The 26,039-nt window shown below is 31.3% G+C and overlaps 1 protein-coding gene across 2 annotated transcripts; it reads left to right on the plus strand.

Moving 5' to 3' along the window:
- The first annotated feature begins 4,307 nt into the window (after window positions 1-4,307).
- On the plus strand, window positions 4,308-8,933 carry LOC112525227 (protein BASIC PENTACYSTEINE4). Of its 2 annotated transcripts, none has more exons than XM_025135260.1 (3): window positions 4,308-4,419; window positions 7,089-7,250; window positions 7,824-8,933. In XM_025135260.1, exons 2-3 carry the CDS (start codon window positions 7,182-7,184, stop codon window positions 8,682-8,684), a joined length of 930 nt encoding a protein of 309 aa, XP_024991028.1. In that variant the 5' UTR covers window positions 4,308-4,419; window positions 7,089-7,181; the 3' UTR covers window positions 8,685-8,933. The 2 variants fall into 2 exon arrangements, with proteins under 2 accessions (XP_024991028.1, XP_024991027.1); XM_025135259.1 differs by having other exon boundaries at window positions 4,309-4,415.
- The last annotated feature ends 17,106 nt before the right edge of the window (window positions 8,934-26,039 follow it).

Genomic DNA, 26,039 nt, shown 5'->3' on the forward strand with positions numbered 1-26,039 from the left:
ATTTTTTTAATTTTTTTTAGTTTGAAAAATTACTGACTAAATATATTTTTAATTTTATTTTAGCAAAAATCTTTTTTAAATATAATTTTTTTTTTTGTAAATGTAAGTACTTTTTTGTTATATTTGTTTAATTTTATAGATCTAAATACTTTTTGGTTCAAAAAATGATTAGGGACTTAATCGTTCAAAATATGAATGTTCATTGGGTTTTTTCGGACTTTTTTCACTATTTTACCACATTAACTAGTTGTACATGTCATAAGAATGTATCCAACAGGTTTTAGAAAAGTCCAAAAAGTTATTTAATATGTTTTGGATTGTCCAATGACTTATTTGTTCCAAAAGTTGTCCAATGAGTTATTTAACATATTTTAAATTGTCCAATGATTTATTTGTTTCACAAAATTGTTCAATGAGTTATTTAGCATGTTTTGGAATGTCCAAGGACTTATTTGTTCCAAAAAATTATCCAATGATTAAAGTCCATTGAATTTTTTTAGACTTTTCCCTAAAACTAATATTCAATGTCATATTAATTTTTTATTTTAAAACTAATATTCCACGTCATATTAATTTTTTATTTTAAAACTAATATTGCACGTCATATTTAAAATTGCAAAATAATTATAGAAAAATAACTAAAATTCGTTTTTTTTTTCAAAAATTATTGTAATAAAATTTATTTTTCATTCCAATTCTCGTTTTTTTTAAACCAAATATCAAATTGTGAGTAAAGAAGTCCATTTTTGAAAAAATCTTCAATTTGATATCTGAACTTAAAAAAAAACGAGATTTGGAATGAAAAATAGATTTTATTACAATAATTTTTGAAAAAAAAAACGAATTTTAGTTATTTTTCTATATTCATTTTGCAATTATAAATATGATGTGGAATATTAGTTTTAAAATAAAAAAATTAATATGACGTGGAATATCTTAGTTGGCAAAAAATCTGGATAATGTCAGCATTAACAGGTCAACCAGACCCTTAAATAAATAAAAAGTTTGATAGAGACCCTTAAATGACAATTTTGAAAGTTGGTTTCTCAAAATAGGAATCAGGTGAAAGTTGGTTTCATTTTGATGCAATTTTCTCTGTCATAAAATAGGTCCCACATGTCATAAAAAGTTATGAAATCTCCGGTATTTTACCAAAATCCCTTGTTTTTAGCGAAATGCATGACTTTTTTTTGACTTTTTATGATATGGGGACCCATTTAAACCCTTTGTTTTTACCAAATTGCATGACTTTTTTTTTTTTTTAATGATATAGGGACCCGTTTTATAACAAACTTAGAAATTCGTCAATTGACGAAAATACTGTCTATTTTGATAAATACATAAAAAATGGTTATTTTGTTAATTTCATTTATGTAGTTTCCGCTTGTAGTTCTATGATAATGGTGTGCACACAGGGATTTGATTGGAATAATTATTGACCCTAACTAGAGAGACGAGGAATACTGTCAGAAAGAGAGTTAAAGATGAGAGAAGTGTAAAAGAAATCTGGACATTTGATCAATTTTAATCTCAAACCCATCCGTGAATCGCGTTTGATACACGGATTGATCAGGTACATCTCATCTTAATATACATCCAAGGGTGAAGATCTCTTCTTATACTTCTCACCTTAACTCTCCTTTTCACTGAACCCAACCCAACTAGAGAAGTGTCCATTTATGATTGCTTTGTAGAAATTCTACAATTGGGGTATGCAAATGGGGGATTTCCGTGGTTGTTCTCCATTATCCTTTGGGTTCAATCGAGGCGTGTACAAGCTGAATCAGATACAATTAGTTATTCTTCAGGATTTTAAGAGATTAGTCGAGGTGTGTGCAAACAGACTCGAACACCCATAATTATGAAAAACAAGTCATTCGATTCGCATAATTGTGGACCTTCAATCAAGCAGTGTCTTGACGGATCTCAAATGGGATTTGGGCATAAAGCAACTAACCGATTGTATAATTTCGATTTTTATTAATTTTGTGTTCTTAATGGATTTTCCGAGTTTTTTTAGATCTGTTTTGCTCGATAATGCTTAACGTATGTAGTAAACTTGGATTGAAGATAATGAATGATGCTCTGTGGGTTGCGTCGAGCATTTTATGTGTTGTTTTTTTTATGTTTTTTATTAATGAAAATTGAAAAAATAGTTGAACAACTATCAAATTAATTGAGCCGCAACATATTCACATAAAACAAAAAATAAAAATCATCGAACCAATTGAGCATTAACATATTCAATAACCCTTCTCTCTCCATCCACTGGCTAAAACGTCTGTTGCATCTGTCGTATAAGCATCTCCTACATCCTGTTGGGTTACAGGATCTCAAGCATAGCGAAAAATAAAATCGTAACCCTCCAAGGACCCATACGAACCGGAATAAATCGGGTGTTTCGAAATTATACCTTGCAGTTAGTGAAATTTTGAATCACAACAACAACCAAAGCTTGATGCCTCCACGGTATCCACGCGAATAATCCGAATCCTTTGCCTTCTTGTGATGCTAGTCACGGTTTCAAGACTTTGAAAGAAAATGAAGCATATTGTTGTAGGTGATTTTGAGAGCGAATTGCAAGACTAAAACTACTATCATAAAAATGTCATACATTTTATATGGATGTGAGAGGTATGGCCTAACTATCACCATGCTTGAGTGTAAGACTCTCATACATCATCACTCTCTTACAAAGCCCATCTCTAGTCATCTTTAATTATGTCCAACATAAATAATATCTGATTTTATTTAATCAGATTAACTCGATACAAATCAGATATGAAAATGAAACATTTTAATTATCGAAACTCCTTATTCGAATATGTTCAAAGCGTGTGACCCAATGGGTTATCGACATGTTGGTAATAAATATAAATCTTATATTTATAGTTACAAACGATGAGCGGTATCTAGCAATACATCACCATTACCCAAATGACGAGAATTTGTGATATAACAAATTATCGGTTTGTAGTCAATTTTAGTTTTACACATTTAATTCTTTTGTACTTGATGTCCAGATTGAACATGAGAATCAGATCGAAGAATCTTAATATTCTTTCCAAGTTGGTTTTGTACTTCATTTTGACAGTCTTTGAACATCTCAAAGGACTCGGACTTATGTCGCATCAAATATACATAGCCGAATCTACTGAGATCATCAGTAAATGTAATGAAGTATCTATAACCACCTTCTAGCTTGTATGTTCATCGGACCACATACATCACTATGTATGATTCCCAATACATCATTTGTTCTCTCACTTTGTCCAACAAAACGGAGCCTTTGTCATCTTTCCTATTAAACAAGCTTCGTACGTCCCATATGATTCAAAATCTAATTTGTTCAATAATTGATACGCACTAATTATTTAATGCTTGAACAATATTTTCTTCTCTTTTAGATATGACATTTTCTATTTATATTCCATTGAGTCATTTTATTCCTATATTTTCCATTTCTCTGTTATGAAGCTAAGATGAATGACTTACCTGTTTTTGTTATATAATGGACTAATATGGATTTATTTTGGACAGTTTGATGCTGCGAGAATACTGCAACATGACCTGATGGTGGAGAAATAGAAGAGAAAGGACATGGTGCTGACTGACATGATCATAGCTGACTTTTGAAAGACATCTTATGTTTGGACAACTGTTTATTTTGTAATTAGTTGGAAACTTGTTGGCTAATTTAGTTACAGTAAAACTCTAAGTATTTATTTTATTATACTTTTAGTTGCTTTAAGACTAGAGTAGGTGATTAGATTGTACTCGTATTCTCGTAAATCACAAAGGTTTCTTTTAAACCTCCCCCCCATATATAGATTAAGATTAATACCTATTGGGGCGGGCCAGTGATCACTGTCCCCGCCCCCGTTAAAATCTCCAATCTCTGCCCCGTCCCCGTTAAGATGTCCCGTAATCCGACCCAAAAGTTTCGGTCTTCGGTTTCGGTTTTTTTGGCCATCTCTATGTGAATCAATGGAAAAATTCATTTGAATACACATATATAAACCCTTATTAATAATCTGTAACATCGTTTCACATATACATATTTAAATAGATTTTCTTCTTCAGATTTTGTCAATGATTCACATATCATATCTTTTTACAGTATTTAACCTTTTTATTTAAACCGATGTTAAAAGTTATTTGTAAAATTTAATTTTTATTTTTATTTGTTTTTATTTTTCAAAAACTGATTTTTTAGTTTCGAAAATAATAAATAAGATATCGCCACTAAAATATTGGAGCAAAATCTTAGAAAGGTCTGGGTTCCTCTCTCTCTCTCTCTCTCTCTCTCAAACTGGTTTTGATTCGATAAAGAGAAAGTAGGGCTTTTCACCTGGCGGCGATATACCTTCACGGTGGCCCTTTGATAGCTGCATCATCGTCAATCGTCATCATCTGTAGGTTATCTCTTTTGTATATCAAGGTTTTACTGTTAATTTTTTGTTTTGTTGTACAGACATCTCTAATGGAAGTAGCATGAGCTTAATTAGTAACGTTTTGGATCTCTGAAAAATCCCTAAAAATTTCCATCGGAACACTGTTATTGATCTATTCTTGAAATTTACCAACTGAAATGAAGAATTTATGTACTTGTATACTAGAACGGTGTCAAACTATTCTTGGATTTTCTTGTGCTTAATGATCTATATTACCGTTTTGCCAGTTTTTTGTGTGGTTGCTTCTAGAGAATTTATTTCTGAATTAAGTAATCTGTGCATTGGTATTGTTATTTATTACTATTTTGACTTAGGGTATGCCCATTTTGTTGGAACCTAGCTAGACTTGGATCTTCAGTTGGCGCATATACGTCATTCCTTAATCTGGGGGTTTTCTTTCTGAATCTTGAATGTTGTTTCTTTTTGGTTTTTTATGTGATATTTGTAGCCAATAGATCATCCAACCCTACATATTTTTGTGGGTGTTACGTTTTAGCTCATGCATAAAGGTTTCGAGATGGTAAGTTCTTCAGTATTAGGATTTGGTTGGATGGAGTCTCGTAGAAGGATATGATTTTTGTAAGTTGGAACAAGAACGAGCAGCTGCTTTATTTAGCAACATAGATAGCCTTAGGGGCTGTTTGGTTGGTTTTTCATTAAGTTCTGAATGGATAAAATTGTCTATGTGAATTAATCTATCTTTCACAATATTGTGAAGGTTTTTGTTTGGAGGGTTTTTCATAGATAGGAGTTGTTTTTTAATTGGGAGGGGCAGCTTTGGAAAAAACTTGGCTTTCTGCATAAAGCTCCCCCTGGAAGCTTACTGAATAAGCCGCTTTCTATATTATGAAGCCACTATCAAAATGTCATGTATAGCTGACCGAATAAGCTGGGAGTCCCATTAAGCTCATTAAGCTGCTAATAAACAGGCCCTTAGCGTAGGACAAGACACCTAACCTATTCGTGCACCAGAAATTAGTGATACACATGTCTGGACTCTCTTTATACCCATAATTACGTATATCTTTACACTTTGCAATTGCTGGTAAGAAGGGACGGATTTGTGTAGTTTAACTTGCTTCTGCATTTATGGATTGAAGTTAGGAAGTAGTAGTTGTGATGTTGGGTGTTGAACAGATTTTGGTGGAAGGGAGGGAGTTTTGTGGTTTAACTCATTGCTTCATTTGTGATAATTGCTGTGATGGGTGTTGCACAAGTTCTCTATTTGAACCGCTTTTGTGGTTTCGAATGATAGGCCATGACAGTCATTGTTTGCAGCATTTGTGACTGCAATTATGGGCTAGCACCCATGATGCTTGGTGTTGCATGTGTTTTATATCCGCGTCACATTTGTGTATTTTGATCGAGGTAATGATGAGTGATCAAGCCTACTGCATCTGGGATTGTAGTTGTAAAATGTCTGATTCACTTTTTGTGGATCATAGGTGGTAATTAGTCATTGCTTAGGCTTGTTCAATAAAAGCATAGCTCCCTCATATGGTCTCTGCCATAGACGTTGTTTACCTCATACTGCCGATCCGGTTGAACAATATTTTTACCTTTTCTAGTTTTCATGTCATGGTCCCTTCGTTAGTGTGAAAATTGGTTTGTCTACTTCTTGAACTGCCAAATCAAGCTGCCGAGCCTCTGATGGACCATTTGAAACTCTACGTGATCAGATCAGATCAGATCAAATCACCTAATGCTCTGCTATGATCCGATATCTAATAAATTAGACAACTAAATGGATCATGATTCAGTCCTATCTGTTTAACTTTAGTTCTTTTTTTCAACACTTCTCTTGGATAAATTTTCCAACAAAAGTTTTGTTTTCGTTCGTGACAGCTTGTAATCTTACAAATATATAATACACTTGTGCTTGTACCACATAAGTTTTCGAAGCCTAACATATGCTGATATGCACTGTTTAATAATGATTAAGTACATGTTTTTACAAACATCTTGTACTTTACAACTAGTCACACACATGTTATTGAACTGTACAAATCTCCAATAACAATTCAACTTTTGATAAAAGCATGCTACTACTTAAAATGCAAAAACATGACAAATTAACTACAATTGATAAAAGGAAATAAAAAACTGCTTGTTTATTTGCCAAGACATTTCTTCGGTCTTGAGTCTTGATATGCATGGTCAATCTACTTCCTTTATTCGTTTTCTGTTTTTATATTATTTCATATTCTAGTTCATGAGTTCCTTCGGTTGAGGAAACGTCAAAAGATAAAATTTGTAGAGCTTGTGTGCCGACTCATCAAATAGCTTGGAAAGCCCAAGCCTATAGTAAGCATGTGCCAAGCAAAGTTGAACCGTCTATGTGTCCTGTGCCTGAGCCTGGTATAGTCTCAAGCTTGCACGCGATTATGGAACACAATCAACACAAGGGTGAGTGGGCAAACTGGCCCATGACCTTGTCGTGGCCAAAGTCGTGTAAATAACATGTAGTGTAAAATCACATGTGATTTGGCCGTTTTCTGTCCTCTTATTTAGTTAATATTTTCGTATGAACCCGAATCTCTCTCTCTCTCTATGTATATATTCATATACGTTCTAAATCTCCATTCATCTGTATGTAAATGATTTAGGATCTGATTATTGGTTTTCATGATACAGAGCAAGATGATCGTATCGTTGTATCAGATTTTACTACATTAAGAAACAGCTTCGGAATCAATCTACCTTCACTCCCGCTAAGCAGGAGCCAGGATGGATGATGGCGTGCATCGTGAGAACGGGCGGCATAGGATAGATTACTACAAAGGAGTTCATCCTCAGGTAATAATTTTTTATCTTGATTGCTTTTCCTTCCCATAAGAATTGCAACATTTAACTAGACAAATAGTTTTATAGGAGGCCAGAATGCATCAAAACGCAACAAAGTTTGCTTTGGTTCGTATTTAATATAAAAATAGTTTTTTTCTCAATTAGTGTAACAAATCGTCAAAAACAATATTAAATGAAACGAAGTTTCAAAATTTTCCATTTTGTAACATTTGATGATGTGGATGTCAAGTTTATCGTCCACTTTGCTGTAACCCTTTCATAAATTATTCATAAATGGGTATCTATTCGTCATATGTTATAAGACCGGGAAGTTACCGATGAAAATGTGAACAGAATAAGAATGGAACCTGTCGTATCAATTGAGAAAAAAATTAAAATTTGTTGCATTTTGATGCATTTTGCCCTTTGTAGAATTGTTTGTATTAGCCAAATGTCTAAAATGCCCTCTAATAGGAGGAACTATGTGGACTAACATAGTAACATCAATTGCATGAAGATACTAGTTGCGGCTTTGGCAGAAGGGTAGTAAAGTAATTTGCATTTAATGTGTTTGTGTTATTTTAGTGGAATATGATGCCTCAATACCAAATGAAGGATCAAGCTGCCATGATGATGAATAGGAAAATCGCCCACATCTTGACCGAAAGAGATACCGCTATAGAAGAGCGGGACCGGGCGTTATCCGAGAAGAAAACAGCATTGGAGGAACGTGACATAGCAATCCAGCAGCGAGATACAGCAATAGCTGATAGAAACGATGCGATAAGGGAAAGAGATAACGCCATTGCCGCCTTGCGTTTCCAAGAAACCACCATGAACACCCAGTTCCAACGAGGAGGATCCAAGCGGGCCCACCACTCCAATAACCACCAACACCACCCTGCACAACCGTCATATGGGCGGGACCCTCATGTAACCGAAGCATTCCCAATAACCGCCGTTCCAGGTGAACCTGTTAACAAATCAAAGATGATAAAGGAGAACAAGCCTCGTGGCGGTGGTGGTTCGTCGAGATCGGCTAAGAAACAGAAGAAAGTAGGGGAGGATTTGAACAGGAATGTAACCACGGATGGTTCAAAAGCTGAATGGGACGCTCAAGAGCTCGGATTAATGGACCAGATCAATTTCGACGAGTCAACAATGCCGATTCCGATTTGCTCATGCACCGGTGTGGCACGGCAGTGCTACAAATGGGGCAGCGGTGGGTGGCAGTCGTCGTGCTGCACCACCACCTTGTCGGTTTATCCTCTCCCTCAGATGCCCAACAAACGCCATTCAAGAATGGGTGGCCGGAAAATGAGCGGAACGGTTTTCACCAGATTGCTTAGTCGGCTGGCGGCACAAGGCCACGATCTCTCCGACCCTGTTGACCTAAAAAACTACTGGGCAAAACACGGTACGAATCGCTACATTACCATCAAGTAAATTTACCGTTTTACCCTTCCCAACATGTACAAGAAGGTTTTTGGAGGAAAAAAAAAAGAAACATTTGAGCCTAGCTTGTGAGAAAACAAGCTTTGAATCCATGGGGGGGAAGGGAAATCTGTTTAGTGGTGATAAGTTGTAGGAATCCTGCAGGTTTTTTTTAGGGTTTTTATGGATTGTATGCAAATGTTTTGCTGCATTGTTACTACTGTAATTGGGCTATTTTATGTTCAATATCACCTCTAGCCCAACCTCAACAACTTCTATTGGGGTCTTTTGAGTCGACCCGAAGTCGAACCGGATCTTGGTTGGGTTGGTTTGGTTTGTGGCACCAAAAGCTCCGGGTGGTTTGTACCATCTTGTCTAGTTGCATTTAGGGGTTGTTCACCAACACAAATTGGGTAAAAGCTAACCGGACAAGATTGCAGTCTGAGTCGGCACTAATCGCTCATCTAATAACTGGACCAGTAAGAGGGATTTGATAAACATTTGCATCTCTGACCAAGTAAGGGGCCATTTATTAACCGCTTACCCGGTAAGTGCTTATCAAAAGAATTTGGCAAGGGCCGAGAATCTTACCTGGTAAATTGTAAGGATGTAGAGTCTTACCCAGTAAGCGTTTACCGGGTAAATTGTTGCATGCAGTACCATTCTGATTGACTACAATCTGGTAAAGTAAATTAGAATGTTGACGCTTACTCGGTAAGCGCTTGGGTGAATGGCCCTTGTACAGGTTGGATCAAGAGTCGACCACAAGGGTGGTGCCTGATTGGTATGAGTTTGGATTCAAAGGTCAAAAGTATCTTGAGGTCTCAAGTTCAAATCTAAGGAGGAATAAAAATCCCCTTGTGGCCACGGATGTTCAAATGCGATGACTCCGGGCTATCTGCAAAGGAGGTAGTCGCTCTGAGATTAGTCGTTTCGCATAGTGGGTTGGATATCCAGGTTAATCTATACTATATTATAAAACATTTGACAAAAACTCTTAAAAACCAATTTTTATGCGTAAAATACTGTTTATTAATGCATATTACTTAAAACTCATGATTGCAAGTAGATTGTGTGTAAGTATAACTTATTAAAGCTCCATATCTAAATTCGTGTAACTAACTGCAGATAAACATAATCAAATACATAATAAACATCTTATTTTAAATATAAAAAATCTAAAATATAATTAGGATAATCATTGAGTTTTAATAGAATATTTAAAAATGTTATATTATTAAATGAAAATTTTATTATACTTAAATTAAATTATAATAAAAAAATAAATTAAAGAAATTACATAAGAAAATGAGAACTTTTAAATAGTTAATTTGATATTAACATTGATATTTTTTTTTTAAGTTTTTATGATATTTTCAAATTTATATTTTATTCAAAAATAAAACCATTATTGCTTTCTTAAAAACATATAAAATCGTATTATAACATCGACAGAGACAAAATAATAAAATAGAACATTAAAATCGAGATGTGTTTTACTGCATTTACTCTTCTAGTAAAAAAAAAAGTCAAAGAGTCCCTCCCTTAGCTTACCAGGTCAGGCCATCATGATGGACCAGTAAAAGGGGATTGATAAACAATAACATTTATATTCATGTAAGCACCTCTTTTCCAGTAACATGTAGTAAACAACCTTTTAGTCAAATTTTGAGAACGCTAGTTGTCTTTCATTTGGTAGCTTGATCTGATGGTTGCAGAGCAAGGAGGTCACTCGACTTACGTATCGTTGAATAATGCTTTTAAACGGAAGTAGTAGGAACCCGTTTAGCCGGGGTTGGTTTAACAACGATCATTCATATCATATAGACGTATTTGGTTTGATTTCATCGGGTGTTGATGATTTCTACTGTGGACCAATATAATATTTCATATAATTCAAATATATATGATGAGACTTATGATTTTGTAGATAATGCAGTTAGGGGTGGTTTGATTGGTTTTCCATTAAGTCTTGTATTAATAAAGTTGTCTCTGTGGATTAATTTGTCTGTATAGATTGAGAAGACTTTTGTTTAGAAGGGATTTTTCATAGATGAAAGAAATGTGTTTTTTAATTAGGAGGGGTGAGTTTGGAAAATTTTAGCTTTCTGCATAAAGCTTTCTAAAAGCTTACATAATAAACCACTTTTTATATCATTAAGTCATTATCAACTATAAGCAAATTATGATAAAGGTAATTGCTTAAACTTACAAGTAGAGATGACCAAATAAGTCTGGCCCAGCCTGGAACCGGCTTGGGACTGGTTATAGGCTTGGCCAGGGCCCGGCCTGATTCTTTAAAAAAATGTGTTTTTAAATATATTTCTAGCTTTCTAAGTGTATTTGATTGAAAATCAAATTACAAATTTACAAAAAAAACCTATTTTTTTAAGTGTATTTGAATTGAAAATCAATTATAAAACTACAATAAAACGTATTTTTTAAGTATATTTGATTGACCTAATTAGATAAAGTGTATCCGAATAATATTAAATATTTTTAAAAATAAAAATAAATAAATAAAAAAGGGAAAATACGAACACATAAAAACGAAATAAAAGACCCACTGATAAAATGTAAATAACACTCAAACTAAGAGTTTATCAAATAATAAATAGAGGAATGATTTAATTAATTTCATTTTTTGTTTCACTTAAATGTCAATTTTGTATATCAGCCAATGTAACTAAGGAGGCGTTTGGTTCATTTCAAGAAATGAAAATGAGATTGGTAATGATAATAAAGTACTAGGAGGTCTCAGATTCAAATCCAATGAGGAATAAAAATTCTCTTGTTACCACGGAGGTTCAAATGCGGTGACTTCGGGCTATTTGCAAAGCAGATGGTCGCCCTATGATTAGTGTTTGGAGGTGATACCCTAGGGCTAGGGTTCACGAGAGATGAAGAAGGAACTCGTAGATCTGTTGGCCGCCGGTAATAGGGTTGCAGAAGCAGATTGTGTTGTTGCCATGGAGACGGGAAGAAGAGGGTAAGTCGATGATGCTTGAGAGGGGCGAGAGGTAAGTTGTTGCATACGATGCCATTTTGTGAACTAGAATCTTACCTGGTAAGTAAATGATAGTGTTAAATTTTACCGGTAATCGCTTACCAAGTAAGTGTTTGGTAAACGGCCCCTTAGTTACCGATCAAAATGTGTACAAAGGAAAGTAAGACCTCTTTTATTAGAGTTGTTGAAAAAGGACTTAATATTTAAACAATGATTTAGTTTCTGCCGTGTAGTTTAGTTGATAAATGGATAAACCGACTTTGCTGAAATACAAAATAAAAGGGTACATGTATCCGAAACTGACATAGGATTTTAGAGAGATTTTCAAATCACTGGTATTAGGGGTTCTTACGGCCCGGGTTGATCGGTTTGGAGCCGTTTTAACAACCCAACCCAATGTTGGCGGTTTGAAAATTTTCAACCCAACCCGTTCGGGTTGATCGGGTTGTGTTTAAACAATGTAAAATCACATAAAAATAAATGAAACTTTCCTTTGAAATACGACCGACCATTCAAGATAATATGCAAGTTCATCAAATATTTAGATATTACAATAAAAATGTTTAAACCAAATGATAATACATCAATCAACAACAATAGTTTTAGATGTTTCCAACCCCGATGCTTTCGCTTTCTTGACGTTGAGGTTGGTTATGTCATGATTGTCATCTACAATTCAAAACTAAAGTTAAGGTCGGGTTCATCGGGTTGTCGGGTTAATCCCGTTTTTTTAAGCCTGACCCGATTCCAACCCAATAAGGTCGGGTTGGCTATTTTTTTTTTATCGATCATGCATCGGGTTACCTCGGGTTGAGTTTTTTTTAAAAAAAATCGGGTTGGGTTGGTCGGGTTCATCGGGTTTTTGAGCACCCCTAACTGGTATGGTTATCAAAATCGCGGTAATACAGAGGATGCAAGCGTTATCCGGAATGATTGGGCTGAGATTAAATCCCGAGTTATTGTGAAATAAATAAAAAACGATTGCTAGTCTCGACCGCTAAGTGAGCTAAAAATTGTCGCATCGCGTTAATGTCTTTGAACACCAGTTTCATATGTAACCGATTAAAATTATCAGTAATCAATTTTTTACCAAAATTTATGCAATAACTCAAGCCTAAATTCATTGCAATTTTGATATAATATTTTAGGTTTTTTTTAGTGAAAAATTAAATGATTATCTATATTTATTAGAGTGGGCCATATATAGTGGGCCTTAGGCATTAAGCCCAACACGTGGGCATATATTCATTAGCTGAGTTAAATGCAAATCAGATTGGGCCGAATATAAGTGGGCCATCACTTAAAGCTCTATTGGCCCACCATAGTTTTTTTTTAATTAAATTAATTAACGAGTGAATTCTAGATTTAAGGTTTTTATCTTTATTTATTATTAGAAGGGTACTCGTGCAATGCAACGAGATACATCTTGATTTTAATATTCTATGTTATTCTTTGTCTTTGTCATATTATAATACAATTTTATGTGTTTTTAAGAAAGCAATAATGATTTTATTTTTGAATAAATATAATTTTGAATATATCATAAAAATTTGAAAAAAATATATATCAATGTTAATATCAAATCAACTATTTAAAAGTTATTACTTTTTATGTAATTTCTTTAAATTATTTTTTTATTGTAATTTAATTTAAGTTTAATAATGAAATAATTTATTTTTGGTTTAATAATATAACATTTTATAAAGATAATAATTAAGTATTATGTTAGAACTCAATGATTATCATAATTATATTTTAGATTTTTTATATTTAAAATGAGATGTTTATCTTATATTTGATTATGTTTATCTGCAGTTAGTTACACGAATTCAGATATCTATACTATATTATAAAGCATTTGACAAAAACTCTTAAAAACCATTTTTTATGCATGAAGTACTGCATATATTAGTATATTACTTAAAATTTAAGATTACAAGTAAATTATGCATAAGTACAACTTATTAAAACTCCATGTTTAAATTTGTGTAACTAACTACGAATAAACATATTCAAATAGAGAATAAACATCTCATTTTAAAATCTAAATTTTTTTAAAATATAATTAGGATAATTATCAAATTCTAGCAAAGTAATTAATTATTATTTTTATAAGAAAAAAATTATGCATAAAGTACAATTTATTAAAACTCCATGTTTGAATTCGTGTAACTAACTGCAGATAAACATAATTAAATAAAGGATAAACATCTTATTTTAAAATCTAAAAAATCTAAAATATAATTAGGATAATTATCAAGTTCTAACAAAATAACTAATTATTATCTTTATAAGAAAATTATATTATTAAACCAAATATAAATTACTTCGTTATTGAACTTAAATTAAGTTATAATAAAAAAATTGAATTAAAAAGTTAAACAAAAAATAGAAATTTTAAATAGTTAATTTGACACTAATATCGATATATTTTTGTCAAATTTTATGATATCTTCAAATTTATATTTTATTGAAAAATAAAAACATCATCGTTTTTTCAAAATCACATAAAACCATATTATGACATCGACTGAGATAAAAAATAAAATGAAATATTAAAATCAAGATGTATCTTGCTGCGTTGCGCGAGTACCATTCTAGTGAAGCTTTAATAAGATATACTTACACACAATCTATTTGTAATCTTGAGTTTTAAGTAATATGCATTAATAAACAGTACTTTACGTGTAAAAAATAGTTTTTAAGAGTTTTTATCAAATGCTTTATAATATAGTATAGATTATTTTAGAATGCTGTTGGTTATAAAAATTCTTTTGAGACACATCAATTTATTATCTGGTTTTTTATGTTGAAATAAAATTGTTGTACGATATTGATTGTGACACTCATTGTTTTTATCAGAGTCTAATTGATCACTGGTACTAATTATATTTCATTATTATATCATGAGAACATCTTAATCATTATGACAACTTATATATTTTGTATCAAACCATTTAGCAACTGCCAAACAGTCCCTTAGTTATCATATCAAATTTGTGGATGTCTACAACTATACAATCTGCATGTCTGAATTTTGAAATGCAAAAATGTTACTAATTTTTTGACAGTTTAACTAAACTAAAAATCTCAATTCAAAAATTAGGTCTTTGTTCTGTGATTTTTTTCCCCAAAAAACTTACAGTACAAGGTAATTGAAAAAGTACTGGTTTTTTGTTTGAAAAATTAAAAACGAAAACCAGATAATAAGGTATAAAAACATAGATTTAACTCAGTATCTGAATCTAATTAATATATACAAAAAATTATTACAGTTAAATGATAAATTTATAAGATATAAAAATACTGATTTAACTAATTACTATATACAAAAAATTATTATAGTTAATTTAAATATAAAAATATAACTCTATCTAATTTACTTTAAACTAACTATTAATATACAAAAAAATGGGGTATAATCAAATAATGATTATAAATAGACAAAAGATCGTGTGAGAAAGAGAATTAATGTGAGAAGCGTAAGAAATGATCTGGACCTTTGATCACTTTTAATCTTAAACTCACTCATGATCACACTTGATACAAGGATTGATCTGGTGCATTTCGGTTTATCTCATCCTAATGTGCATCCAAGGGTAGAGATCATTTCTTACGCTTCTCACCTTAACTTTTCTTTCTCAACGGAACCTAACCTTTAACAAATATAAATCAAATTTATATACGACAAATTAAACAAATAAACTCACACACCCTCCTAACTATCAGTGAGGTTTGAACCCTTGACCTCCTAGGAAGCAAGAGACTCAGATGCCGCTAGGCTAATGACTTTTTGATAAATTATAAGATCTTGTCACAAGTGTTTACCGTTAATAATTTGACAACGAAATAATTGAAGGCTTGAGTCAGACTGAATATTCATATATTTCTTAGAGACATTGTTTCCCGTTAATTTACTTTTACCAAACGCTTTCCCGGATAAGCGCTTACCAAGTCAAATTACCTTACCGGATGAATATAGTAAAGACCAAGAATCTTAACCGGTAAGAGCAAGACAAAGACCAAGAGTCTTACCCGGTAAGAACGAGACAAGGACCAAGAGTCTTACCCGGTAAGTGAGAGGGACGACTTTTACCACGGTAAGCGCTTATCGTGTAAATTCTTACATGCGATTTTGTTTTGGTGGACTAAAATCTTACCCGGAAAATAAATAACAGTGTTAAATTTTACCGGTAAGCACTTACCGGGTAAGTATTTGGTAAACGGCCCCTTAGTCTTATTAACATGATATATAAGACGTGTTTCTTATGCTATAAAACTGATTATTACAACTTCAAGTATTAGTAATAAGGAAAAACTGATAATAATAGTCAATTCATCAAAGTTCGTTCACTTTTTAGCCATCTCAGAATCCACTTTCTCAAATAGCCATAGTTTACGCAGAATCTTTACGCATTATGCATAAGGATTGATTTCAGCAAAAAAAAAAGGATTTAATAACAAACCTCATGCATAAATCCCTTTATGCGTAAACTTTCCATTTTTTTTATTAACATGTATATTCAACCCGCTATGCGAGCCAACTAATTTTAGGGCGATCACCAGCTTTGCAAATAGCCCGAAGTCACCGCATTTGAACCTCCGTGGCCACAAGGGGATTTTTATTCTTCCTTGTATTGAACTTGGTTTCTCTCTGCGTATGGTAACAGAGAGTTAGATAGCTTAGAGAGCTCATCCATTTCATGAATAAAATGTGACCAATTATCCAACCAAAAAAACTACTGGTTGCAAATGACATCTTGAATTTTTGATTGAAAAAGTGGGTAACATAGAAAATATCCCAATAACAAAAAACACTGACCTGAATGATCCAGTATTAAGAGCTAAATTGACTATATGGGTCATAATTAATACAGAATTGGGAGGCTCATTACTTCAATTCGTCTCCATGTTTGGTCGCTGCTAATCGTTATTGGTCCCAAATCTTTGGGTATAATTGCACTTTTACGGTCCAAATTTTTGGAAAATATAGGAACGAAACAATCAATTTATTGATATTGGAAGACCCAACGTTGTTAAAATCAATTATTTTAATTAATTTTTTATTATTATAATATATTTATTTAATTATTTAATTTTGATTTAATAATGGGTTTTTTCACCATAAAGGTAGAAAAGGCAAATTTTGGGGAGTACAAATGTGGGTGACATCAACAAGAAGTTGACTTTTGTAACACCAACTCCGATGACCAAAGGAGATATCTACACGTGGCCACCTTCTAAAAAATACATTTAAAAAGATTGTTAGTAATTCATATTCTACTTTTCTATTGTTTGTTTATATACAGAAGGAAAGAGGTTTAAACGAGAACATCTTCATTTTATAAAAAACGTGAAATATATTTATCGTACGTGATAATACATATAAGAGGACTTGGTGGTGTGCGTACGAATCTACCTGTGACCTAGGTCACGCCAAACATTGTTCGGGTATTTGATTTAGTATCATATGTAATGGATTATAGTGCACATCAAGAACATTTTTATCACATGCGATAATGTGCATGAGGGGGATTAGTCGTGTGTGGGCGACTTGACCCACAACCTATTTAGTATCACATGTGTATCATATGTGATAGATTATAGTATCACATGTGATGCACTATAGTAAAAGAATTATCTCATGTTTTCGTAAAATAAATTTGTTTTCGTATGAACCATTTATATATATTTTATATTATATATATATATATATATATATATATATATATAGGTTGGTTCAAATACTAACCAAGATTTTTGTGTTAATTTTGTTAACGAAGCTTAACCAATCATATTCCATCTTTTCTTTAGGTTCACATATAACTCATATATTAATGACAAAGGTAATTAAGTAAATTGTCATTTATGTAACTCCCAAGTCATCAATTGGGAGTTACAAATATAAAAATTTCAATAATTGATGATTATGTAATATTGATATTTTTTTTATAAGTGTTCATGTTTTGTAATTTCGATTTATTTTATCCATAATGATATTGATTTTGTAATTGTTAAAGAATTTTTGATTGTAAAGATTTCGATATCGTCCGAGTAATATGGATAAACATATTGGAAAACAGATCGACAACAATGAAAATGAAAATGTTAAAATCGTCTACGACTACAATCGGAATTCGAATTCATATGTAATTGTTAAAGAATTGTTCACAAGTGTTCATATGTACACTAGCTGCATATCTCAACATTGGCTTGCTCCTAAATGTGTTCATAATGAAGGAACTATTGTTCACAAACTGTTCATATTGTGTTCATACCTGTTTTTTTATTTATTTACTTTCGTGTAACAACTATTCTTATTATATTCATATTGTGTTCATGAATACTATACAGTCCAAGTTCATATATGTGTCAATTTTTGTTCGTATTTGACACAATGGTTCACATATATATATATATGTGTGTGTGTGTGTGTGTGTGTGTGTGTGTGTTCATATGGTTCTTACATTAACAAAAATAAATTAATAAAAATAATAAGATTTTTTGATTTTGTAACTCCCAATTAATGATATGGGAGTTACATAAAAAAGAAAATTACCTAAATACCATTTTCTTCTTTGTTCACATATGTTTTTTGAAATTATAAATTTAAAAATTTAATTTTTTATCATGATTAATCACAACCCTTTATTGTAAGAATCAATGACTAAGATTGGTTAACAAAGTTAATACAAAAATTTTGGTTAGTATTTGAACCAAGCGCTCTCTCTCTCTCTCTCTCTCTATATATATATATATATATATATATATATATATAGCGTTGAGTTCAAATGAGACCAAAGGTTTTTCGTGCGACTCGTAAAACTAATTTATGTTCATTTATCAACTTTATAAGCTAATGATCTAACGGTCTAAAGTTGCACGGTGACAATTTTGTGATTATTGAGAAGTCTCATGACAATTTTATGATTATCAATGTTCAAATTGTAGATCTAATCCAAGGGTTGAGAATTGGTCATACGGGTCTCACAAAAAACCGTTGGTCTCACATGATCCCAACTCTCTCTCTCTCTCTCTCTCTCTATATATATATATATAGAGAGAGAGAGAGAGAGCATGTTTCAAATGCAACTCATCATATTTGTACAACCAATGTAACCCAATCAATTGAGATATTTATGAAAATGATGAGAGTTCATTTATTATGATTTGAATTTATTATGATTTGAATATTTTATGGAAGATGACTATGGTTCAATAATTATGATCAATAATTTATATTACGAAACAATCTAAACCTTTATGAAATCACATATTCATCAAATTAAATGTACGGTTGAAATTGAGTTGTGTTGGTTATACAAATGTAAAAAGTTGTATAATAACTCACATATATATATATATATAGAGAGAGAGAGAGAGAGAGAGAGAGAGAATGAATGAATGAATGAATGAAGTTTTGATAGAAACATGAAAACATAAACCTAACAAACTAATACATGTGGAAGTTATTGAATGTATGTAAATGTTTATGAACATGAGTAAAGTTGAAAATGAAGATTAATATGAAGGTAGATAAAGATGATGAAGGTTATCAATTGAAAGTAGTTGAAGGTCTGTATTTTATTAGTCGTTAGATCAAAAATCAACTTATCTAAAGGCTCAGAAGTGTTCTTACAGTGTTTAGAGAAAGTAGTTCATCCCACATGATCGCAACTCTCTCTCTCTCTCTCTCTCTCTCTCTATATATATATATATATATATATCATGTAATTTAGAATTTATATCATGAATTGGTTATTTTATAGCAACCGCTTATCTAACTATTTTGAACAATTTATCAAAATACCGAGAACTGTATAGTATGACAATAAGACAAGTCAATTTAAACGTACATCCAAACACCCTATAAAATATCTCTTAATATAGTTCTCAACTCTCGAAAAAATGGAGTAGAGCAATAGGTATGAATCACTGTGCAATTACTTTTCATAAAACTCGTTTATTTTTGCATCATTGAATTGCATTTGTATATTGTCCAATTTGGTGATTGTTATTTCCCGATTACACTTTCAGATGTTTAACAACCAACAAGACTTAAAATAACTGGTTTAAACCTATCCCCCTTCTTCTAGGTTTACCAGCATAAATCCTGAAGGGTCATTTAGTTACATGATCTTAAAAGAGTTTTGTATCATGGACCTCCCTTAACCATTCAGCGGCCTAATTTCATTCTGAACAATTACCAAACAATTATATTTCATTTTGCATTATATCATGAGAGCCTCTTAATCATTCTGACCACTTAATCATCCGGCACCAAAATCATTCAGCAACTGTCAAACAACCTAATGTCAACCAGCTTAAAATTTAGCAAAATGGTTAAAAAAAACGTCCACAAGTGAATTTTGTTGTATGGTTAAAGCATAAAAATGTAAACTTTTGCGGCTAAAAGTAAAAAAATTACTTCGAAAAAAAAAATAGGACGAGGGATGAGGGGTCGCATGATGGTTGTTAGTAAGGCTATGCACGAGTCGAGCTTTTAACGAGCTACTCAAGCTCTAACTCGTTTAGATCGACAATTATTGAGCTTGTGTCGATCTCGAACACACACCAAAACTTCTTTAACTTAACGAGTCGAACTCCATTACACCGATATTCGACTCGACTTGTTAGAAAGCTCGATTAAACTCTTTGAGTTGAGCCGAGGTGAGCCATACGAGCCTACACTTTTTTGAGCTAATTGATATCGAGCTCGAGCCTGTAAACGGGTACCGAGCTCGAGTTGAATATTGAAAAAACATTCAACTCAAGCACGGTTTCAAATTGAACTCGAATAACCTACAACTAGACTCGATTTGTTAACGCTTCTAGTTGTTGGTCTTGTGGCATAGGTGGTGCATGGCTGTCATCAGCTCGTGCTGTAAGGTGTTGGGTTAAATCCCTAAAAAAGGTTTAAATATGCTACACAGTAGGGGTGCTCACGGCCCGGGTTGATGGGGTTGGAGCCGTTTTAACAACCCAACCCAATGTTGGCGTTTGAAAATTTTCAACCCAACTCAACCCAACCCAACCCGTTCGGATTGATCGGGTTGTGTTTAAACAATGTAAAATCACATAAAAATAAAGGAAACTTTCCTTTGAAATACGACCAATCATTCAAGATAATATGCAAGTTCATCAAATATTTAGATATTACAATAAAAATGTTTAAACCAAATGATAATACATCAATTAACAACAATAGTTTTAGACATTTCCAATTTCGATGCTTTCGCTTTCTTGACGTTGAGGTTGGTCATGTCATAATTGTCATATACAATTCAAAGCTAAAGTTAAGGTCGGGTTCATCGGGTTGTCGGGTTGGTCGGGTTTTTTTGGGCCTGACCCGATTCCAACCCAATAAAGTCGGGTTGGCTAAAAAAGTATTAAATATAAAATTTAAATTGGATTTTATAAGTAAAATTTTCCAAAATAATTCAAAACTTTATATGAATTTTATAGATATTTTTAAAATTAAAAACTTATTTAAAGGTAAAAGTGACATCTCATTATAGATTTTGTATACAAACAATTTAAATCAAAAATTAAATGGGCAAATTTTTTGAAATTTTTGTATATCATCTCAGACAAATTGTATGAAAAAGTAGCGTACTTTAACTTGATTTCTATTTTAGGTAACGTATTTTCAAAACTTTCATTATTGTATCAATGATGTAAAGTTTTAAACATTTAAGTACTCGGGTAACCGGTTGAAGCATTAACCAATTACCATGCTGATATGACGAATGATGTGGTATTCAACTCAGTATTATTTGCTGACATAGATACCTTAATCTAAAATTAGTTTTTATGTATTGTTAATTCTTCAACCGGTTACCCAAGTACTTAAATGTTTAAAATTTTACATCTTAGGTACCAAAGTTGAAGTTTTCAAAGTACGTTACTCAAAATAGGAATCAAGTTAAAATACGTTACTTTTTCGTTCCTGTAATTTTAAAATCACGAGATGATTATTGTGGTTTGTAAAAACGTTTAAATTTGGTCCCTTTTTCTAATGACCGTTAAAATAATCAACGTTAAATGAGAGACCGATTTTTGTTATTTTATCGATTTTTTGTTTTTTACCAATCAAAATCAATTTTATGACTTTGGTCCTATGGTTTTAGATTTGGTTAAAGGACAAAGAAATGTATACAATAACGAAAATAACCTACATTTAACAGAATCTTTAACAGATGTTAGAATGAGGGATTAAATTTGTATGTTTTTATAAATCATAATGGTCATTTTATAATTTTGAAACTATAGGGAAACAAAACGTTACTTTTGAATAACTAGAGGGACCAAATTTATAGTTTACCCAAGAATAATAGGTTATTGAGAATAACGTTAAAGACGACAAAATATTCCGTTAGATATAACTTTTTGAAAATAAACCCCACATCATTTATGCTTATTCAAAATAACGTCTTTCTTTAAAAATAAATAAAAATCAATAAAATAAGAATAAAAATGTTGACAATTTAAATTATTTATTATTATATTTTTTTAAAATTAAAAATAAAAGAAAATTGAAAATGACGATTGTACCCTTAGTAATAATCAATACTATATTATAAAACATTTAACAAACCCTAAAAACTGTTTTTTATGCATGAAGTACTTTTATTGATACATATTACTTGAAATTCAATATTACAAATATTTGCATAAGTACAACTTATTAAAGCTCCATTTTTAAATTTGTGTAACAAATGACAGATAAACATAATCAAATACAAGATAAAAATTTATCTTAAATATAAAAAATCTAAATTATGATTAAGATAATCTAAATTATGATTAAGATAATCATCGAGCTCTAACAGAATGTTTAATTATTATCTTTATTATATTATTAAAACAAAAAAATTACTTTGTTATTAAATCTAAATTAGCGTATAATAAAAAAATTGAATTAAAAAAGTTACACCAAAAAAACGAGAATTATTAAATAGTTAATTTGATATTAATATCGATTTATTCTTTTCAAATTTTTATGATATCTTCAGATTTATATTTCATTCAAAAATAAAAATATTATCGTTTTCTCAAAACCACATAAAATCGTATTACATCCATAGATACAGAATAAAAACTAAACACTAAAATGGAAATTTATCTCGCTGCATTACGTGAGTACCTTTCTAGTAAAAAAATAATGAATTTATCCATCTAATAACCGGGCTTAAGATCGTGCGAGAAAAAAGAGGTTAAGGTGAAAAAAGTAAGAAGAAATATGGACCTTTGATTACCTTTAATCTGAAACTCACCTATGAATTGCGTTTTTAAACTGAATTTGATTTGGTGCATCTAGATGTACCTCAATAGTGTTGACATTCAGTTGGTTAATCCAAAGGTGAAATTATCTTCTTACGTTTCTCACCATAACTTTCATTTTCACCAGAATCCAACCCGTAATAACTAATGGTAAAATTGAAAAGTGAACACTTTTTTTTAAATGGCCATTTATCTGAGATGGAAGGAGTATATTTTAGTCCGTTTTAACGAAATCTTGCATTCTCTTGCTTGACAGTCATTCTCCACGTTTATTGTTATCACTAGTTCTTGTAACCATGCTACAATGATAACGTTGATTGATGATTTTGTTAAATATATCTCAATTTCTTGTTCTTTTAGTTTTATAGCCAATAAGTTATTTTGAGAAGTGGTAAATATTTGAGAAGTAAAGAAGTGATTATAACCCTTCATATGGTCAAGATCGAATTTGCCTAATCAATAATTGCGACTTTGACTGGTTAAAATCTGCGGCTATGTGAAAAATAGAGACGATAATTCCGTAACTTTTTTACCCCTCTATGCAAAGGATTATCCAGTGCTTTACAGTCAAAACCGCAAATGTTGACTAGTGAAGGGTTATTATCACTTCTTTACTCCTCAAATATTTATTACCACTTCTGAAATGAACCTTTCCCAAGTTTTATATGTATTCAAACAATTCATCTAGGAGGAAATTATATAAATTAAATAATAATAATAATACACTCCACTATTCGGTTAACCAATGTGGTAAAAAAAAATCTAAACCGAAACTTACCTTACTTGGCTAACCGAACAGTTTAACCCGCAAATCAAATAACCCAAAATCGTTTTGGTTTGGATGAGTTATTCGGTTTTGGATTTTTTTTAAACCCTAAGACTCCCAGTCAACTCAGTTTCTCAATCCGCCACTGATCTTATACAAAATTAGCCTGCCCCGTGTTGTGGTTTTTCACTTGACTTGAAAACTCATTAACCAAACCATATTAAAATTCAAATTTCAAATTTCAAATTTGGTATATGGTTTACAGTTCTATTAAGATGCGAGTAGTATGCGAAACAGAATAGAACATAACAGATCAAAACTCATGTTTAACGAAACATTAAACCGAGACTAAATATGATTTCATGGGACAATGAGTATTTGTCCGTCCGACCAAAATAAGTGAAACAATAAAATAAAAAAAAATTAAGGCACAAGCAATAAGCATCTTAAACCCAATGTGGAGCCATGGTATCTTCGTTATACCCTTTATGGCTCGTTTAAGAATAACCAGTTCATAGGGCTGTTGGAAGTATCACGGGGGCGGGGGCGACTATAACGAATCCGGCATTTGGAGTTACGAAGGTGTGGCTGGAGCGCATATTGTGTTTTCTGGGTTGTGCTTTTTGACAACTATCTGGATCTCTAAAATGAATGAGTATCTGGAGATATTTGGCCAATTTTTTCTAAATTTGGAGAGCCATTATTTTATTGTTCTAACTAATGTGAGTTACTGAAATTAAATTTCTAGAAAATAAATAATATTTTATTAAATGTATTGAACATTTTAATAATATAATTAATATTGTAATCTCTAAAAAATGAAGAAGTTGTTGAAGATGAATGTAATTCTTTTAGATTATGATTTTAGTTCTTATTTTAGAGAAATTTTGAAAAATCCGTTCGAAATGCTATAAATTACTAAACTGATCAGGTCATCCACATTATGTTTTGTTTTTTTATTCCACAAATATTTTACCTGCTTACCGCATTCTTTTACTTGTCCAGTCTAGTGTCATTCAATTTTACCTGCATTATGTTATATTTTTTTATCCCATTTTCAGACTGAAAGTTTCTGATTCGAATCAAATATTATAACACTTATAAGCCCATCATTCTGTTTTAGGTTACAATTTCAGAATGATTAAGAAAACAGTAAAATATTAAATAAATATTTATCCTTTTAGGAATATGCAGGAGTAAAATGGGGGGAAAACTACCAACACTTGATGAGCAGACTGAGTCGGTTATTGTGGATGTGATTATCACTGGTTTTTGATTTATCACTTCATCATCATCATAGCAAGATCACATTATAAAAAGTCAGTGATTTATCAAAGCATTATTACAGGCAAATCACACAATTTTCACAGAATTATAACATCATTATCGACAACGGAGGATACTCGGACAATACAACAAGATACATCTAGATTTTAACATTTCATTTTTTTTTGTCTTAGTCGATGTTATAATACGGTTTTATGTGGTTTTGAGAAAACAATAATGTTTTTATTTTTAAATAAAATATAAATATAAAGATATATCATAAAATTTGAAAAAAAAATATTGATATGGTACCAAACTAACTATTTAAAATTTCTTTTTTTCTTGTGTAATTCTTTAATTCAATTTTTTTTGGTTTAATAAGATAACTTTTTATAAAGATAATAATTAAGTTTTTGTTAAAACTAAATGATTATTTTAATTATATTTTAGATTTTTTATATTTAAAATAAGATGTTTATTCTCTATTTGATTATGTTTGTTTACAGTTAGTTACACATATTCAAGCATGAAACTTTAATAAGTTGTATTTATGCAAACTTACTTGCAATCTTGAATTTTAACTAATATGCATAAATAAATAGTACTTCATGTATAAAAAATGGTTTTTAAGAATTTTTGTCAAATGCTTTATAATATAGTATAAATAAATTATATATTTTTATTAAAATAATAATAGCAAAATCCAATAATCTGTCTATAAATGTTGAAAAAATCCAAATAAAATACCTTATCCAGATTTTTTAATTAATCTTAAAAAACAACAATAATAATTGTGAAAATCCCTATTTAATCTTACCTATTTAAATAATAAATGTCTTTTTTAATCAATTATTGTGTCCAACAACTTAAATGCCATGGATGTGCAACCCACGTCACAAGATATTTGAAAAACTAAAATAATGATTTATTATTAATTTATTATTAAAAAATCAATGTTATTTTGATTTAGCATCTTGGATTCAAAACTTTTTATTTGTATTTTTTATTTTATAAATAAATATAAATTAAAATGTTTGGTTTTATA

This window comes from Cynara cardunculus (assembly GCF_001531365.2).
Source record: "Cynara cardunculus var. scolymus isolate 2C chromosome LG 13, CcrdV1, whole genome shotgun sequence".
NCBI classification, from domain to species: Eukaryota; Viridiplantae; Streptophyta; class Magnoliopsida; order Asterales; family Asteraceae; genus Cynara; species Cynara cardunculus.